Source organism: Bolinopsis microptera, chromosome 7 (genome assembly GCF_026151205.1).
Source record: "Bolinopsis microptera isolate Bmic1 chromosome 7, MBARI_Bmic_1.0, whole genome shotgun sequence".
Taxonomy (NCBI): Eukaryota; Metazoa; Ctenophora; class Tentaculata; order Lobata; family Bolinopsidae; genus Bolinopsis; species Bolinopsis microptera.
In genome coordinates this window covers 17,481,201-17,501,295 of record NC_087078.1, presented here as the reverse complement: position 1 = coordinate 17,501,295, position 20,095 = coordinate 17,481,201, and the positions used below count along the sequence as shown (strand labels likewise).

Genomic DNA, 20,095 nt, shown 5'->3' with positions numbered 1-20,095 from the left:
AATGGACTCCAAACTCCTCTAGCAGATACGTCAAGCCGAGCTTGATCACCTGTTTTAGTCTTGGGGTTGAGACAGTCACCCTTGTTTACCTTCTGTAGCTGGGGCTCAACTTTCACATCATGACATACCTCACGCAGGGGATTTTGTCTATCATATTGAACCCCCTGGAGTAAATATATGTTATTACTAAGATGTTTCTTACTTAGGAATGCTTATCGTGAGTTGGTAAACATGCCATGATTCAATGTCAAACAAGAAAGAATTGTTTCTGCAAATCCTATCACAAGACAAAATCAACCAAGCTGAATTCGAAAAAGCTTGTTTCCAAGGTAAGTGTTTCGACGGTTTTTATGATTGTAAAAGTTCAGTAAGGTGTGCAAAAAATCTATAATTCAATGCATTGAAAACTAAAAATTTAATCTTTTAATGGCTAAGATTTATCCAATGTTTATAGATAGGGTAAGTGTAACATCATATATATATACTCACTTTATCTCCAGGAGTTCCTGATGGAAGTGGACTGAGAAGTACCTGCTGGAAAATCCTGTTAAATTACCTTCCATTCTGCACGTCAGATTGGGATGATGTGCTGACAAAGCAAAGAAATGCATACAATCAGTTCATCCGAACTATGATTGTGGACCCAAATCAAAGCCAGGACATATCTGACCACCCATTGTCAACTTCTACCAACTCTACCTGGTCGGAGTATTTCAAGGAAAATGAGGTGCTCTCTCAGATTGACAAAGATGTTCGCAGACTTTGCCCAGACCTTAGCTTCTTTCAACAGCCTACCAAGTTTCCTGCATCCTTTTGCAGCCAAAGCCTTAGGACTAGAGTAGAGCAGGTGAATAATGAATAGTAATATAGAGCCCTTTTTCTTAGTCTGTAAATTTGCGGGATAAGAAGAGTTTTACTGTACCTTAAAAAACAGCATAACATGTGTTTGTTTTACATCCTGGGATATTGATTGGATGTGAAATGATTGTAATCTGTAATTTTTATATTTTTACCAGGCCAATTTGCAAGCTATGCAAGTAACTCAATCTAAAGCTGGAGGATCTCAGTTGATAAAACCGAAAAAGAAGTACAGTGACGATGATTGCTACCAAATACTTCCTCAAGGCCAGGTAAGGAAAGAAAACTTTGTTGGAAGGAAAAAAGAAACTATGGCAGTCAGGTAAATCACAGTACAACTTGCACACTGAGCAACTTGTACTGTCATTTGCAATGCACAGTGCACACCTGGATTACACTGAAAGGGACATGGGATGGACACATGGGATCTTGATTTGAGTAACCTATTAAAATGTTTAAGATTAAAAAGGGGGCTATGGCCTGACATTATTTTTCCCATGAATGACATGAACAATATGTCATGGCTAGCTCTATTTCCTATAGATGCATCTTGATATATTGTCTGTATTTTGTCATCACACCTCTAATTTTTTTCAGGAAGCTCATTGGGAGGTTTGTGAGCGGATACTCCATATCTTTGCTCTCCTTAATCCAGGTACGTTCAGATTTTAAGAACACTATTTGTATTGCCATCGACAAAAATATCTTAAATTACTTATTAAAAAGTACAGGAGACCACCAATTTGGGACATGAGGGACGTGATCATACTCATCATATAGGTATTTCCGTCAGGCATAGCATATGTGCAAGGTATGAACGAAATATTGGGTCCAATCTACTATACCTTTGTAACTGATAGCAAGGAGTCGGAAGTTCAACATGCTGAGGCTGATGCGTTCTTCTGTTTCACTGGTCAGTTAAACTGCCAATATTTAGATGCTATAAAGGATAAGTCTTTTAAAATGTATATTGATAGAATGTTTGAGTTGAAGTGTTATATTATTGAGATGAAACAATTTTAATCTGATTTCTAGACTGTTCAAATTCTATCACAAAACACTCAAAATGTGCTGTTAACGTAGAGCACAACTATGATGTAAATTTCAAGCAGAGATATATGATAACATTACTGTATAGTGTATAGTAAGTGGCATCTCTCACAGGACTCATGTCAGAGATCAAAGATAACTTTATAAAGATCCTGGATAACAGTCAGTGTGGTATAACCCACAATATGGATAGTTTAATGACAATGCTCTATCAAAACGACCCTCAACTGCACGATGCAATTACAGAAAGAGGTATCAAGCCACAGGTGTGAATTATGAGCATTCTTTTTTATATCATTGATTTGTTAATAATGATCTGATTTAATGATATCTTGCTGATTGACTTTCTGTACTAGAATGTATACTGTATAGTTATAGTTGTAATCCATACCAACTTTTCAGTTCTTTTCATTTCGTTGGTTGACTCTGCTATTGTCCCAAGAATTCCTTTATCCTGAAATACAAAGATTGTGGGACTCCTTCTTTGCTGACTCAGATAGGTTATTTCACGTTTTATTTTGTTGATGAAGTATGAAGCATATTTACGAAAAAGCATTAATTGATATGTTATTATATACCTGCTGAGGAGTTTATCGTAGTCAGAAACGAACACTGTGTTCTTCAGGTTTAAGTTTCTCCTTTACTTCTGTTGTGCTATGTTGGTGGCACAAAGAACTCGCCTTATAAACGGAGATTTCATTGATAATATGAAGGTTTGAACATTCATCATCATTATACTATGTAAATTGTGCATGTCAAATATTACAAGATGGAATTTTCCTAAATATACAACACCTAGCTATAGTATTTTAGTTAAATGTTGATCCTAAATTTATGAAATGTAGTGAATATTTTTAAATGTAACCTTAAATGTGTTGCTGACAGGTGCTGCAGAGATACCCAATAGAAACAGACATTTACCAGCTCCTGCAACTAGCATGCCAGATAAAGGACGGAAAACTGATCTTACACACTGTGCCTACTAAAGAGAACCCTGTTGTTCCCAACAACTCCTCTTCTGGTAGAAGTGGTATTCTTGGGAGCTTGTTTTCTAGGGCCAAAAACAGATGATATTATTTAATATTAATATGGTGAAATAGTGTAGGATACTATGAAATTGTATCGAGACTGACAATTGTCTTAGCACATTTGATTTCAGCTCTTTTGTTTATTATTTAGGCGTATCTTTTGGAAAGCGAATTATTCAGCGTCGTTTTATATTGATTTAAGCAAGAACTTAGTCTTTATCGTAGGGTAAATTGTTTGTTGATGCACAAGAGACAGTCATGTATATGTAACTTAAATCCTAATGAACGTTTATTTCTGTTGTATTTGATTAAATGTTATGATTTTGAGTACAAGTATTTTTAAACAGAAAATGTCATTTTTTAGATAGTCCGATGTCGAAATCTTAGAAATCTATCAGAAGATTGAAGATTTGGAAATTAAATTAGAAAATGTTTTGCTGTTTTTATGATTTTATCGTGCGGTTTCGAAAGAAGATTGAAACTTTTTAGGATAAGCTCTTACAGCTAATTAATGTTCAAACAATTTAATTAACACCATTTTCACTGTCTGAAATGATAAAGTAATGGTCTGTTATTACAGTATTATTGTAGTTAAATGTATCTTTCAATTTGTCTTTGATTTAATGTATCAAATTAATGTATTTTTAATAGATGATCACTTTTAGTAGGATCTGTATTGGGTTTTATATAAACACACAAGCTCACAAAACTAGAACGTTATTTTCATTGTTAATACGTTCCATGTATCCTGAACAGTGTATTGATTGATGTATTTTATATGGAGTTTCAAAGATTAATATTAAATATTCTTTATACAAGCATTCGAATTTGTCATTACTTAAAAGTTGAGTTCACTTGTACAAATAATTAGCTAAGTAGCTGGCTAAACTTGAATATTGAATGTAACCCGACCCCTCACGATAATATACCCACGGAAATTTGCCCGAATCTAGTTATTGGCTTGAGCTTATTTATACATTATGTTGACTTCAGGAACACCTTGTAATTTCTTACATAATTATTCTTCTAGGAATCGTGATTTTCCAGGGTTCCAAAATTATCATCAATTGCAATAATTTTCAACATAATTCAACTCTTACACCCACTTTTCAACCACTAGATATAATGTTAAAATGAGGGGATGATATTATAAGGATGTTAAGATGAGCCGTCATCTTGGGGACAATGCTGGCTACGCTGTCACCTCTGTAAGCTAACTCTTCAATACGATTCGTCTTTGAATAAATATCAATACAAATGTTTGGCTACCTCCTTGCTTCAAACCTTGCTTTTCAAAGCCAATGGTATACCCCGATTGGGATTTATAACACCCTAATTTTCCTCTGAAGTTTCCCTCCTAATTTTCCTCTGAAGTTTCCCTCCTAATTTTCCTCTGAAGTTTCCCTCCTAATTTTCCTCTGAAGTTTCCCTCCTAATTTTCCTCTGAAGTTTCCCTCCTAATTTTCCTCTGAAGTTTCCCTCCTAATTTTCCTCTGAAGTTTCCCTCCTAATTTTCCTCTGAAGTTTCCCTCCTAATTCTCCTCTGAAGTTTCCCTCCTTATTATCCACCTAATTTTACAGAAGGAGGGATACCTTGATAGATACAAGAACTTTTTAATGGGGTGGGGTACACGCTTTGTCAAGATGGATAGGAGTTACTTACACCACTTTGATGCTAAAGACGTAAGTGTGTAGATCTAGTGTGAAATGGTTGTAGTGCGCGAGTGTCATACCTCACATGAATATAATAAATCTCCCCTGAAAGTGCCCTACAAATTATGCAAGTCGTGTAAATTTAAGATGTTTTTAACTTAAAAATAGGAGCATTTGAAATGATGACTTAATAAGTTGCTTTGAGTCTGGAAGATGCTGACACATTCCCATTTCAGGCCCCAAACCCGGGTGGATCTCTAGTACGAGGAGAGATAACGAGGTGCTGTATTAACCATTCATTTAAGGGAGCAGCAGGACCTTATGTGTTTGATGTGGTGTGTAGAAACGGAGCGACCTGGTACCTCAGGGCTAAATCTTGGGTAATATAATTAATAATATAAGGTTTATAAAATTACTTCACTGTTTAATGTTGTTAAGTAAGCAGATGAAGATACACATGTAATAAGTTGTGTGTTCTTCAGGAGGATATGGCTGAGTGGATGTTGGCGATATTTCCCAACAGTAGGCAGGAACTAGACAGAGTGAGAGGAGGGACCTCCTCAGCTCTTCTCAACCCTCCTCCGCTTCTCCCCCCACCCATGGCTCCTCAGAATGTGCAACAGGTAACTTGGGAATCAGCAGATCTTTGTGGAATTCAATAACATGAATGAAGAGAAAATTAACAATTTAAGTTACACTGAAACGATTTAAATTGTAAACTGAACCATTTGACCATGATACCTCAGCAGAATCAAGACTTTGGGGTGTACACCAGTGAACCTCCAGTGAAGAACCCTAACGCAGTGCCAGACAACAGTGGAGCTGGAAGTAGTGGGGGTAAGTGGCAAGAACCTGGTCCTAACAACACTAACACTCCTCCTTCTTACTCCGACCTTTTTGATAAACACGACCCTGCTGTGCAGGGGAAACGGTAGATTTGAGGTTTTGAAAACTTGTGGGGAATACTTTGTAACATCTTGATCCGCTTTGTCTGTTCTAAACTTAGAGTTCTTTATAGTTTATACAGCCATTCAAAACATATGGATCCGAGCCACTGGCAAATATTTTCATGTGTAATTTGAGCATAATATGTGCAGACTTAGAGGAAACAATAGGTGACTAATGGAACCCGAACTGGTGGTATTGTCCAATAACAAACCAGCAATTATGTCACGTGACCTGGTTCAAACACTACGAATAATGTTCTCACACAGTGCTGTGCCTAACCTTTTCAGACTTGTTTATTGTATTCGGTAACATATAGTTGTAAGTTTGTACATTCTACTTTTCATCACGGACCCACGAAAGTCTGGCTTATAATTTCACATGGCACAATTTACAATTAGCAAGTTTTATGTTTACTAAAATGCACGAAATGTAACAGTACTCTTCATTGTACACTGTTTTGCGTAAGAGTTGCGGCTTTCATCCTACCGTTACAGGAAGAATCGTCATTTAAAATCATTTGTAGTTATAAACGTTTAAAGTAAACATCGCAACAAACAGTTTAAGACTATGCAGCCTTTAATTTTAGAGTTAACATTAATGCGTTATAGGAGTTTGCTTAGCATCCCCTGAATTTGTAATAATATTTAAGAACAATTTCGTTAAGTGTAATCAGTTCTCTATCCACAAGTCAGTCGAGTTATAATGTAGAACTTTCCTTTGTTAATGTTTTTGTAAATATTCGGATGACATTTTTTGATTTACGGGGATTGATATAGTATTGTAAAATGTGGAATATTATTATAATTTAGTTGTTAGTTGTTTGTATACTGTTGTTTATGCTTATTTTATGTTTAATTTGGTGTGTTTAATCATACACAGACTACTTTTCTAATTTTATGCGATGTTTAAATCCTCATTTTATGATTCATGTAGGATTGATTTCCACGTGATCAAAAGAAAATTATAATTTTCTTTCAGCAATAATCAGACGATTTAATTATAATGTTTCTCTCATAGTAAAGACACTATGCGTTAGATTTAACCAATTATTTTGTTCAGGGAGCCATGGCTGATTTCGAACCTGTATCACTACTGGACATATCCACAATTCGTTTCTGCACCTTCTGTTTCAAGGCCACTGACTCCAAACAAGTTCACCATGACAGCTGTTCTATTGGACAGATAACTCAACCTATCCCGTCCTACTGGCCACCAAATTGGAATAATGTAAAATGTGTGAATTTCAAATCTTTCTCCTGCTATTTGCCTGGGTGTAAGAAACAATTTAGCTCTTCAAAGCGTATAGACTTATTTTCACATCTGAATAGTAGACGTGAACTTGCTGAATGTTTACGTGTAGATAAGGAGGAAAGCGAGATTGTGGATGAGGGCTCCAACCATACTCAGTCTGATGAGGTTACAGAAATTCAACCTCTCTTAGTTATTGATGACTTAATGAGCACTGAAGTAGAGGAAGTTGAATTTGAAGTAGAGGAAGTTGAAGCTAAAGTAGAGGAAGTTGAAGCTGAAGCTGAAGTAGAGGAAGCTGAGGAGGATGAGGCAGTCAGTTTTGCGATCAAAGAAGAGGATAACCAGATGGAATTGGTTCTGAATGATCTAAATGAGGAATACGACTCAATAGACTGCAAGAACCCTTGCGGGCACCCCTTGGTCTCAACACAGTCCATTGATTCAGAAGAGGTTCTCAAAACAGAACCGATGGAGTTTAAAGACTGTTTTGTGACCGACTCCCATGGTGCTTCAACCTCTTCATCTTCAAAAGGCAGACCTAACAAACATTCTCAATACACATGTGGGTATTGCAAATTCCTAACCTCTAAAACTAACGTTATAAAGAGGCATTACAAACAAAATCACGGAACGAAACTATTGTATCTCTGTGAGCCTTGTTTCTTCGTCTCTCATTACAAGTATACATACCTGAAACACTGGAGAATTGGACATACTAGTGACCCAGAGCAGCTGGTTGAAGCTGTTCAGTTGGATTGTCTAGAAGAGGAATGTGTATCTGACGGGGAAGAGTTAGTCGTGCACAACGAGACAAACTACAATAGTTACGTTATGGCTAAAACCCAACAAATAGTCAAATGTAAGTTCTGCTCATATAAAACAAGCTACAGGAAGCAGCTGGTAGTGCACACCTCCTCTTCACACTACACTTCCATCAGTGAAACTCTGGTGAATGTTGGAGATGATACTCGCACTTACCAGTGTATTACTTGTAGTACTAATACTGAGTCCAAGCTGGCTGCAGCCCACCATTATGTGTCTGATCACGTGAGGTTTCCGACCATGAGATGTGATCTTTGTGAAGTTGATCTTAAAGATAAGACTTATTTCTCCTCTCATCTCAGGGGAGAGAAGCACAGGGAGTTCTATAGACGGTCTCTGAGGTGTCCTAATTGTCAATTTGCGACTCTGTCCAAAAAAGCTTTGCAGAAACATCAATCTGTGACTCACAGCATAACCAAGCCGAGAGGCCCGAGAGGAAAGGGTGATAAATTTGCTTGTGATAAGTGCAAATTTGTATCAAAGTTTAAAGGGACCGTTAATGCCCACAAAAAAAAGGTTCACGGAATCGAAAAAGATGAAAACGGCCTCTACAAATGTGGTGAATGTAACTTTCAGACCTCCAATAAAGGGAAACTGATATATCACACTAGGAGTGCACCGAATCACACTGTGGCTAAGAACAGTGTTAGGTGTGATATTTGTGATTTTGCTGCGTTAAATACTACTGGGATGATTTATCACAAGAGGGTGATCCATGGAAGTTCCGAGTAAGAGCTTAATTTACTGAGGTTTTTACTCAAATTTATAAAAAACTCTCATTTAAATTGTTCAGAAAACTGTTAATTGTTATATCAGATTAGATTCTAGATATATCTATTTGTTTTCTTTTATTTTATCGGATGATACTGTATCAAATTAATTACATTGCAGTTATTCAAATGAAAATATTTAATATTAATTATTTATCAAAAAATATTTGACTTCACCAGTTTAACCTCCTGCATGATAAATAAAAGCATTCGAATTTTAATTGCTCGTAGTTCAGGTGGTTTACCTCAGGTAATACTCGAATATTTTCATTTTTCTTGTAATTTTGCAAATGTTGAAGCATGTATTTAAATTTTGCATGTCATTAAATTGATATATTATTCAAATTTACATAGAATAGTGGATCTATAATCTACAGCCACAATAACCTCATTTTAAATTTACTTAACATTTTAGATTTTGATTCTAAATTTATTTATGTTGAGAATTAAAACTATTTTGAATAATATTATCATCTTTAATACTAGATCTTTAATACTTGATTAATTGAGATTGGTATCTTTTGTACTTTTATACATGTTGGTGTGTACTAATAATTTATAGACAACGTTCACATCTAAAATTGTTGTCTCATTGAATTATCAAGTTGTTGAAAGGTGATACGAAGTGACATTAATTGGCAATAATTGGCGAACAGTATGGTGAGAACTGTATATGTAACATCTTACATATCTCTACTATAATTCAAAGAATTATTTCTGATGTAGAATGTAGAATGTATGTACGACCGCCCACGTGCAAATCAAACGAAAAATATGAACTTGCGTAGTAACTGCATGGTAACGAGAGTTATTACACAGTTGCACGCACGTGCACGTGCAATGATTGTTCAAACGTCATTTTGATCGGTTTTGTTGATATTACGCTGTGTTTAGTACGAACAACATTTTAATTGGCTGTATCTTCGGTTGTGTAGGATATTTTTTGACGCGATTTAAACTTACTAACAAAAAATACTATTAGCTTCCTCCCTGTGACCACGGGTTTTCTAGTCTCTACTATAATTCAAAGAATTATTTCTGTACGACCGCCCACGTGCAAATTAGACGAGAAATAGGAATTTAGGTAACAACCAAAAGGTTCCATAGCAACGGTGTTTTAATGCACACATGCACGTGCAAAGATTGTTTTAACGTCATTTTGATCGGTTTTGTGGTAATTAAATTACGTTGTGTTTATAGTGTTTTATATTTAAATCGGCTGTATCTTCGGTTGGGATGGATATTTTTTGATGCGATTAAAACTTTCTTTCAAAGAAAGAAAGAAGACTACTAGCTTCGTCCCTGTTACCACGGGCTTTCTAGTTGTATTATAAAGAACACTAACTAATTATAACAATAGGATAGAAGTATGAAGGTAATACTGTGTACTCTAGTTCTACTGTCACTACTTGTGGTGGTAACATCTGTAGACCAGCTGCAAATTGGTGAGTTTCAGTTAATTGCTTCAGAGATTACAATGTCAATAGGTGAATTTATTTGGAATGAATATTTTTATAGTGATCCAATTTCGCTCTTTTAAGTTGTTCTTTAAAGTTGGGTTTATCTGACAATTTTTATAAATCTTTCGCTTCTAAGTATATTTCTAACTAATTTGTTTAAACTTATAAACTATTTTCAGGAGTAAAGAAAAGAAATCAATGTGAAAGGAAAACTAAAAAAGGAGATCAGTTAGCTATGCATTACACAGTAAGTATACAGTGAACAGCTGGGGGGGGGGGGGGGGGGGGGATAGCACACACCACACAGCTAGTGGATAGCACACACCACTCATTATTTTGGATCTCATTTCGAGAACATGATATTTGAAATTTGGCAGTTAAAAGTTTAATAACAATTTGTATGTAGTTAGTTGCCAAGTTAATGTTTCGTAAGAGTGATTCACTGTTCATGTTAAATAAACACGGTCAATATAATGTATTTAGTCATATGATGTATCGTAGTCCCTAGGGCCTAGAGATATAGTCAGTCACTTCACCCCGCCAGGTACCACACAGTGACTTGTCAGTCACTTCACCAACTCTAACTTTACAGTTAAATACTGTTTATATAATACCTATTACCTTCCATACTCTTGAAACTGCTATCTTTAACGTGTCCGTACTCCGTTATGATCAGACTAATTGTTTGTTAACGAGATGTTAGGAGAAGTTTCTAGTTCATATGCCGTGATGTGTGTAGAGAGGTGGGGAGTTAATGTATAGTGTATACAGGCCAGAATTCACATCAGTAATTAGAGATTTAGCTCGTCAACTGCCACATGTTTAGTACGTGTATCATGAAAGTTAAGGTAGAAGGATGTTTTGCCACACGGCCCTGTATAATATGTGTGGTAACTGGTAAAGTAGTTTAGCAAGTTTGCAGGTGGTGGTCTAACCACTAAGAGCTGTATGAAGTGTGGTGTGTGGTGTGTGGTGTGTGGTGTGTGGTGTGTGGTGTGTGGTGTGTGGTGTGTGGTGTATGTTGTGTGTGGTGTGTGGTGTGTGGTGTGTGGTGTTGCAAGTTTGTAACTTGTGCTGTGTGTGTAACATGACGCTAGGTGCAGCGGTCCCAGTGTTTGGTTTCATCTAATTGTCACTCCCATCTCACGACTGGATTAAACCATGGTTTTAGGCGTTTTAATTTAGATAATTATTATATTTTTTGGAATTAGTGTGTAGATTAAAACATCAAGACTAACGCTTCGCCAGAAAGATCTCCTGTACAATTGTGAATGTATAAAGTTGTAAACATATCTATTAATCATATCTGCAAAACCTTAAAATATGGGTGCGAACAATCTTCTCGTATTTAACTAGTCCGTTATACTTCACAACTAACGGGAATTGGAAGTGCCCATAACCGCTCTTATTTTCTAGACAATTCATGTGTCACCTTTATACACCTTTATACACCTTTATACACCTTTATACACCTTTATACACCTTTATACACACCTTTATACACCTTTATTACAGGGAACACTGAAGTTGGATGGAAGTAAATTCGACAGTTCTCGAGACAGAGGAACACCGTTCGAGTTTACTATTGGGGTGGGACAAGTTATCAAGGGGTGGGACCAGGGACTATTGAAGTGAGTATTCTAGTTTACTATTGGAGTGGGACAAGTTATCAAGGGGTGGGACCAGGGACTATTGAAGTGAGTATTCTAGTTTACTATTGGGGTGGGACAAGTTATCAAGGGGTGGGACCAGGGACTATTGAAGTGAGTATTCTAGTTTACTATTGGGGTGGGACAAGTTATCAAGGGGTGGGACCAGGGACTATTGAAGTGAGTATTCTCAATACACTGAAATATCACTGACTACTAAGTATCACTGAAATGAAATGATTTCTTTTCCGCCTAAGCTTGGTATTCTAGTACTAGGATTATTGTTAGTTCGTATTTATAGTTGGTAACCTGAACGTTTCAGTATGTGTCCTGGAGATGAACGTAAGCTAACAATCCCTCCCCATCTTGGCTATGGAGACCGTGGAGCCGGCGGCAAAATTCCAGGTACATTCCTTAAAGTATTATACATTATACATTCCTAAAAAGTATTATACATTTTACATTATACATTCCTTAAAAGTATTATACGTTGTACATTATATATTCCTTAAAAGTATTATACATTGTACATTATACATTCCTTAAAAGTATTATAAGTTTGTTTTGATTGTTCAATTGAAAACTGAGAGGTGCATGTATAAAGTAGCAATGATTGGCATTAGAAGTCTTTATCAGAAGCGAGCCTGACGTTAATCTGGCCACTTGATTAATAGCTCATTATGACCTCGTTTAATGCTATAAGCTTTTTCTAATTTACATTATCAGGGGGCGCTTGGCTTGTGTTTGATGTTGAACTTATCGCGATATTGAATGCAAATGGTGAAACATCTGCATCGAGTGCCGATCGAGTTCTCAACAGATTATCGAGGGTATATATAAGTGCTACTCCCAAATTAATTTTCGTCCAAATCACTCACAACCACCAAAAAAGGAGTTTTGCTTGTTCGATTTGCACGGAAATTGTTTTTGAAGTAGCCCTTATATGTAACTTCGATAATCTGTTGAGAAATCGGTGAGCACTCGATGTTTTGAAATTTATATGGGGTCCTTAAAGCCTGTTTCTAAATTTACATTTTCAGGCGGTGCTTGGCTTGTGTTTGATGTGGAACTTCTCGAGATAAAGAATGCGAAGAGAGAACTTTAGACTCCTCTGTAAACGGACAAGCAATTTAATGGCTCAAGAAAATTGAAGACCATGAATTACTTTTCGCTTCAAAAAGAGTTATATCTTTATATTTTGCACTATATTTTTATTTTGGGTATTTTGTTTGTTCATTTGAACATTGGGTAACCTTGATTAAAGTTTATACGTTGATCGTATTTGATTTAACAATATTTCTACCGTGGGATAATATTTATGGTTATATTAATTCTTATTTTATTGAACGAAACACGGATTTCATTTTGAGTAAACTATAAAATTCAAATTTAAAAAACTATAAATCAAAATAGTTCCCATCTCGAAATTCCTTCGTTATTTGTTTGTCTCTTTAGATTCTGTTATTTACTTCACTTCTTCAGACTCTACAGGTCTTTACATAGCTTTATGATAAAAGTACTACTATACACCAAGCTAATCTCTTAGATATTATTGCCAACTTGATCCGATTGATTCAGGTGTATTTATTTGAATAATACAACATTGCTAAATTCATGCATCAATCTTTTAAGATTTACCTTAGTTAAATAAAATTGTCTAATTTCGCTTGTTACATAAACTTTAAATGATAATCGAACCCATTTACACAAATTAAAATAAATACCTAACAAACTATTACTGATCAGATTCAATATGATTTAAAATACCTAAAGAAACTAAAAATGGTATCTTTAGCATAACATTAATCATAACTTGCTAACGAGTAGAATCACCTCATAGTTCTTTTAGGGCGCTTTCATTACACTACTGACTACGGCCACGGATCGATCTTTGGGGTCGGGTCTGCAATCATAAATACAGTTTGTTTATCGGAAATGAGGGCCCTGTGACCACAACTCTTACTTTTCTTATCTTCACATATTATCTGATTTCGGCCCTATATACCGTCTTTTTCTTCACATTCTAATCTCTGGCCTTTAGTATTTCTCAGATCATATCCGAATATCTACTATACTCCTTGAAATGATATTAGATCTTAATTTTAGTCGAAGTTTATATTTCCTACTTGACTAGTTTGATCGTCTTTAATGAAGATGAGTGTAGGTATAATGGCTAAAGCAGCAGGGATTCCGAGAATGAGAACTAGTGTCAAATCGCTGAGGTATTTCCAGAGCACAGAGGTGAGAATCAAATAGAACATACACCCTACAACCTGAAATATTATCAAAATGAAAGAATGTCGAACACATTTCACGGAAAACGTGTATTACCTTACAGTTTTAATCGTTAATTTATCACTTCCCTACTCATCAGTTTCAAATTAATTGCAACGTTACTTACTTCCCCTGTAAGAATAATGCCGTATTTGAAGGCAATGTTGCTAGTTCCCATAAACTTCTTTACTGAGGGTGGTAGCAGTGTCATCATTCCAGGCATAATGGATAACATGGCTGTTACGATGACGTAGCTGTACTTGTTCTTTCTGCACGGGTACATCAACGCCTGAAGTTGCACCATGAGTCGGTGAGTTGTTAGTGCAAAATTTTAATTTTATAAACAAATTGTATAGGGGCTAGAGTTCTCATTCAGTTCAATTTTAATTTTAAAAGAGCGTCGGAAATGTTAGATTCTTTCCTTAAATCACACAATTTAATGGACGCGGAAGTGTTACATTTTTAAGTATTGTAAAACTCCGCCATTTGCCAACTAGCCTGCCTACAAAACTCTTGCCACAGATGTAAGGTCTTTTCAAGATTTTTATGGAACGCGCGAAAATACACTTTATATGGTAGTGCATCATTGTTAAAGTTTGTTGTGCGCGGCTTTTGTGATCTTTTTATCAGACAAATTGATCACGCCAGCTATGGTTGGTTGTCTGGAATGTACATACAAGTATAGTTTAGTTAGTTCGTACTAAAGAATGTTGATGTTATACATGACTGGCGGATGTTTGCTAACTGGGTCTTAGGAATTTGATAATATTAGGATCACTATCAACATTTTACCTGCAGTAAGGACGAAAGTGCATTTCCTGTTACGAACAGAGTTCTCAGGCTCACTTTGTCCCCCAGTGTTCCCCAAACTATTCTTCCAACAGCTCCCACTATTGGTATTAGCATTCCTGAATGTGCACCAGTAAAGAATTCATTTAAAATGACAAATGTATAGACAGGAACAGAAATATAATCAATTATGATTAGTTCATGCTTTCAAAAGTTTATTAATTTGTATATTAACAAATCCAAACCTGCTAAATTAAGGAAACCATCATCGTCAATCTTCTTAAGACCATAATCTTTAAACAAGTCAAATGCACACATACTACTCGTCCCTATCCCTATCTGGAATTTGTGTTTCAAAAAACCTTATAAGTTTTATTAGGAATGACATTTTAAGTAACTAGATATGTTACACCGTAGCTTTTTAGGAATAGTTTGAACCCACGATCTAATATATTAATTATTACCGTTGTAAAGAATAAAGTAAATCCGGTCATTGAGAAAATGCTTTGTTCGTTTTCTTCGATCTCTTTGACTTTACTCATTGAGTGATGATCTCCGCTCTTTTCTAGAAGCCCCTCTAACTCTTCTTCGTGATCTTTGGCTGTTTTTGCTGTGGTTTACGCTAATATTATTGCCAGTCGAAATTATGAAATCCTTAACTTCTTGAAAGCAGTGGAGGCTGGAGCGCTCAAATTCTACGGACTTAATTTAGCTGATGAAACTGTAAATGATCGACTCCAACTACGGAAACATAAAATGTACCTATGATAAAGAATCCTGGAAAAAGAAGGACTATCATGACTATAGCCAACAGCAGCCAATTGTGAGGTACTCTCTCCAATACCCGCTCATCTACAAATATGTACCTGAAATAATGCGTCATTCTTACAAATTTTATCTAATCATGATAAGAGGTCCAAAAATTAAAAATAGGCACGTAATCAAGGAATTATGTGAGACAGTACGTATTCAGGTTACCATCCGCATGTTGGCCAATGAAGACTGTTCGGAAAGATGAAATTCAAGATGAACCCAAAGGGATTGATTCTACTTTAAACGCTTATCTCAGGATACTGTTTAAAATCAAACTTGGGATAGCCCCAAGGTGGTTTTCTAATATCATTTGGCGAGGAAGTGTGCTGAAACTGAAATGAGTCGGCCAAAAAGACTCATTTTCTCACGGTCAATAAACGAAATAACGAAATAATCAGCAACGGTTATCAACTGGTTATGTAAGACCGTTTTACTATTAAATTCGCTGAACGGATACATCAATGCTATTTTCACTTACGAGCTTCCGGCCGTTGAGAGATTTGACGCTATTTCAACCGGGGCAACACTCCAAGGGTTGATATACAGACTGCTCATAATATTTCCCCAAACTCCTGCACACGTTCAATATGGATATGGATTATGGATCACAATGAATACAATTTGAATCAAGCCATTTGCATTTGTTTGTTTTTATTCTGTTTACCTCCATTTTAATTTTGAGTAAAAGTTGTGAAACGAGAGATCATATTTTAATATTTAGATTTAGGAGTTTTTATGCTAAATAAGAAACAAAGCATTTGCTAAACACATCCATGATATGATTGAAGAGAGAAAAGGGATGATTTACCTGCGAGTCCGAACAGGAAACCATAGAAACCGTTAGCAGTTGAGGGGTACCTCTTTCCCTCCTCTGTTACCCTCTGTGAGAAAAACACGTGAAGCTGACCCGCATGGAACCCCGTCAGAGCTAAAGGATTATTTAATTAATTAATCGGTGTAATAGTCAAGTTATCCCGTCAGCTGGCAATTTCGTTTTTTAAGGGATAGCGGTAAAATATAAGGTAAATACGGGCTCAATTCGGTCACTTTAGGGGCGAGAAGTTTAGATTAAGCACAAACCTATAGCGAGAGTGATAACGAGGTAATTGTCTCCGAACAGATACATAACCACCATCCACAGACACAGGCCCAGTCCGTTTATCACGTGTAACACTCGCTGGTGTATCCATTTCTGAAGTATTGAGAAAATCTCATTGTCAATTAGTTTTGAACAATTCAACAATATTTTAGTTTTGAGTAATTTAGTAGCAATCCAATTCAATTAAAATATGAAACACTGGTAAGGACTAAGGCGCCAAACAAAATTTTACAGTTTTCTAGCCATTGTTATTTGCAGCGGCTTTTGTAGTTACTGCAAGGTCAATTAATGTTAAAGTGAATGATAAAATTAAACGTGACAGCACAATTGAATGAATTCTGGGAACATACCTGAAAAACTCCGAAAGTCCAAGCTGTGCCGGTAGCAACTGTTAAACAAAGAGGGGCGTGGACATGCATCATAGACATCTTTATAGAGGAGTCAAACTCGTAGATATAGGAATACACGTAGGGCTGCAGATAAATGGGTCATTATAATTAAGGTAAGGAATGATTGAAATTTGTTGAATTTTTGTTGAAAGGAAAAACGTCAAAAACGTCAAAAACGTCAAAAATTATCCCCTTATTACTGCTGCAAACATCTAACCAATATCGGGTCAATTATGATGCACAAGAGATGCACTGTCAGTGGTATATAATCATATAATAGTACATCTCTACTTTTATCTAAAACTCATAAAAATGCAGTTAAGTAATGCAGGCTAACTCCAAAGATTTATCTTTGAAATTAAAATTCACTTAAAGGTAAACGAAATATCTTACCAAGAACATGCCGTAAGAGAAAGGGATCATATTGACGGCGTGACCGCCCAAAGCACAACATAATATCACTATTCTTCCGCTGAAAACCATCCACCTGGGGAGAGGCCAGTGGTAAGCTTTAATATTTTCAGCAATTCTTGTAAGTAGTGATTAATGATGCTAATTTTTATTAAAAGTCATGGAAGATCAAACTAGGATAAAAATTTACGAAGTCAATATCAACAACAAAACTTGACAGCTTAACGTATGAGTTGTTTGACAGGCAAACTTAACAAGCCAAATTGGCAGCTTGATGGTATCCAATCATCGTAATGTTGTTTTATGACACAAAACTGCACGTGCAAAATGTAAACACTAGACTCAATAATATGCATTGTTTCTTACATACTGTTTAACGTGATATTCTTATCAGTTTCAGAGTGGTATTACCACTTACAATAATAACCATGTTAGTGATTGGTGGCAGATTTAATTTTACTTAGACCGACAGACAGTACCAATAACGTTTTTGTTTCTCCAGCACTGCGATAGTTCATTATCCAAAGTAGGCCAATAAAACTAGCTCCAAAAACGAAAGTACTGAAATTATAAAATCTTCAATCATGTCTCATCACGGGACTGCGGATTGTAGCATTACGCGGTAATATGCTAATTGCTATGGAGATAAACCATCAAATGTGGCCTCGTGCCCAACAACTTAAGCTTTCTTCAACGATTTTACAAGTTCGTTCACTCTAAGGTTTTACAGACAGTAACTTGGGGACTAAAATTAAGCGTTACAAAGGTCGGGCCTAGTGGGCTAGTTTCCTGGATCTACAATAATTTGTCGGGTACATGTGAATCAACAATCGTCAACTGGTTGGTAATTAAAATGGGGCAACATGTTTCTTATCTACTGTATCCGGCCTCTAGTCGGGAAAGATTAGGGCGTTACATGCGATCGAAAAGGCCTGGTAGATGCGGCCAAAAACTAAATCAGATACAGGTAAGTGATCAAATTAAAAATGGGGACAAATTGTTAGAAAAAAGGATAATCTACAAATCAAAATGTCCGCTCCCAAGTTATTACTGAAGGCATATTGCATAAAATATGGTGACGGTATCTAGTGTGAGTTAATAGCCTCCTCAAGGAGAACTAGAGTGATTGCTTCATACCTGTGTGTTCGTCACGTTTGTAAACAAACCGAACACTTGCTATATGAAGAAACCATGAAGAACCCATGAAGATGTAACGATTTCAGAGTCTGATGTAATTTACCGCCTGCAACCTAAACCTTAGAAAGAAAGAAATCGAACTACCGCTGCTAACTTATTGGAGCGAATCAACGGAATTATAATAAAAACACTGGCCATTAAGCTATTACTCTATTACGATGACGAAAAGATCATTAATTCAACTGACAAGTGGCATCGGTAACACAATTTTATCGAAACTGTGTAAGAAATGCCTCACGGCACTAGAAGTTTCTACAAAAAGAACTACCTTAGGTTACATTTTTATGACTGACCAAATTTACAATTTACTGTTGATGTTTTTCAGTTTTAAAGAACCACCAAATTCGGTTAAATAGCATTAACATGTAGCCTAAAGTACGGTTTTTGAAATCGCAACAATCGAGTGTCATCAAATACTTATTATTTTCGAAAAGGATGTTCAGAAACAACAGTTAAACGTCAAATAATCGCTAGCAAACATACGAAGCTTGACTTCCATGAATGCTCAATGCTGGCTAGTGGCCGTATTTGGGATATGATAGTGAAATCTGATGCTATGTATAGTTAAAATGTGGTATTGTGGTACATTTGCGCCGCCGCAATCATTATGATTAGTTAAAATTTGCACATGGTCATAAGGGGTCTTGCCATGAAGTTACACTGAAATTTCTCTCGAGTGAAGGTACTGGCCCAGCCACTTCCATTGTACGTGGCACAAAACAGATATGAAATGGGGAGTATTCGTTGGAAGGGTACGACTGATAGGAGAAATTAAGGAATTAAGGTTCTGTGCTAATAGAACTAGAAGTATCGCTTTGGAAACGGTTTTAAAATTTCACGGCTACAATATTATATTCGACTAGGATAAGGCTGAACCACGACTTTGACTCTAACATATAGTTATATTATAGTGAATAGATTGCGAAACCAGTCGACTACAATTATGAAAGAACGACAATCACGGGTGTAAAGAAAAATAATCTTATCACAGTTGCCGCCCCAATGAAATAAGTTCTGATAACAACACTAACCAACTTATCATGCCAATTGGCGATTACAGCTGGTCGAACAACAAAGCCTTGAAAACCATTTGACATAGGCTGCGAGATCGTCACAACCTTACAATATTTAACTTAATACTTTAATATAATAACAAGGACCGATTTCATTAAAATGTTATACACAGTGAGCTAGCTCAATCAGCTGTTTCTAAAAACTGATAACGGAGAAATGAAGAAATTCTGCGTTTATTATCTCGGTCATCCTAATTTGGTAGCCTCAGTGGGTGCAACTGCAAGGTTTTTTATTTTAAGTCAAGATTGAAATTGGATCTGTCCTCTTTCCATTATGTAATAAACTCAAACTAGTGATGACAAGAGCTGTATGGTGTATGGTTCAAGTGGGAGCTAGGACTCCGTTCAAATTGATAAGGAAATTGAGGTCAAAGGCCTTATCAGGGACCAGTCTTGATTCAAAATAACTGTAGAATAAATGTTTCAAATTACGCCAATTTAATTACAGGTTATTAGCTATGGATTATGATTCAGACACTGTCTTGAAATTTAAATATATTCTATATATTTCATTGGTATCAGCTCAAAGTTGATACTCGTTCATGTCATAGCATATCTACA

The 20,095-nt window shown here is 36.1% G+C and overlaps 4 protein-coding genes across 5 annotated transcripts in view; 3 read left to right on the top strand and 1 right to left on the bottom strand.

Moving 5' to 3' along the window:
* LOC134818273 (FK506-binding protein 2-like) overlaps nt 1-12,841 on the top strand; it is a 44,970-nt gene extending 32,129 nt beyond the window's left edge. Inside the window, exons 2-6 of the mRNA XM_063827764.1 lie at nt 9,741-9,825; nt 10,020-10,087; nt 11,356-11,471; nt 11,812-11,894; nt 12,530-12,841. Coding sequence (XP_063683834.1) covers nt 9,750-9,825; nt 10,020-10,087; nt 11,356-11,471; nt 11,812-11,894; nt 12,530-12,594 — 408 coding nt within the window. The 5' untranslated portion in view covers nt 9,741-9,749 and the 3' untranslated portion in view covers nt 12,595-12,841. The remainder of the gene's footprint in view (nt 1-9,740; nt 9,826-10,019; nt 10,088-11,355; nt 11,472-11,811; nt 11,895-12,529) is intronic.
* On the top strand, nt 163-3,776 carry LOC134817799 (TBC1 domain family member 13-like). The gene is made up of 9 exons (XM_063827131.1): nt 163-329; nt 501-847; nt 1,017-1,130; nt 1,456-1,513; nt 1,652-1,771; nt 2,023-2,174; nt 2,311-2,408; nt 2,534-2,621; nt 2,794-3,776. Exons 1-9 carry the CDS (start codon nt 245-247, stop codon nt 2,977-2,979), a joined length of 1,248 nt encoding a protein of 415 aa, XP_063683201.1. The 5' UTR covers nt 163-244; the 3' UTR covers nt 2,980-3,776.
* Nucleotides 4,055-5,848, top strand: LOC134817798 (uncharacterized). Of its 2 annotated transcripts, none has more exons than XM_063827130.1 (5): nt 4,055-4,144; nt 4,518-4,619; nt 4,826-4,969; nt 5,072-5,212; nt 5,339-5,848. In XM_063827130.1, the coding sequence occupies exons 1-5, from the start codon at nt 4,100-4,102 to the stop codon at nt 5,522-5,524; spliced, it is 618 nt and encodes a 205-aa protein (XP_063683200.1). In that variant the 5' UTR covers nt 4,055-4,099; the 3' UTR covers nt 5,525-5,848. The 2 variants fall into 2 exon arrangements, with proteins under 2 accessions (XP_063683200.1, XP_063683199.1); XM_063827129.1 differs by having other exon boundaries at nt 5,336-5,848.
* LOC134818272 (uncharacterized) lies at nt 12,832-17,439 on the bottom strand. Its single transcript, XM_063827763.1, has 11 exons — nt 17,247-17,439; nt 16,815-16,937; nt 16,446-16,557; nt 16,174-16,293; nt 15,844-15,937; nt 15,315-15,418; nt 15,017-15,162; nt 14,798-14,891; nt 14,556-14,671; nt 13,891-14,052; nt 12,832-13,762 (listed from the first exon to the last, which is right to left on the bottom strand). The coding sequence occupies exons 1-11, from the start codon at nt 17,334-17,336 to the stop codon at nt 13,592-13,594; spliced, it is 1,332 nt and encodes a 443-aa protein (XP_063683833.1). The 5' UTR covers nt 17,337-17,439; the 3' UTR covers nt 12,832-13,591.
* Between the last annotated feature and the right edge of the window lie 2,656 nt (nt 17,440-20,095).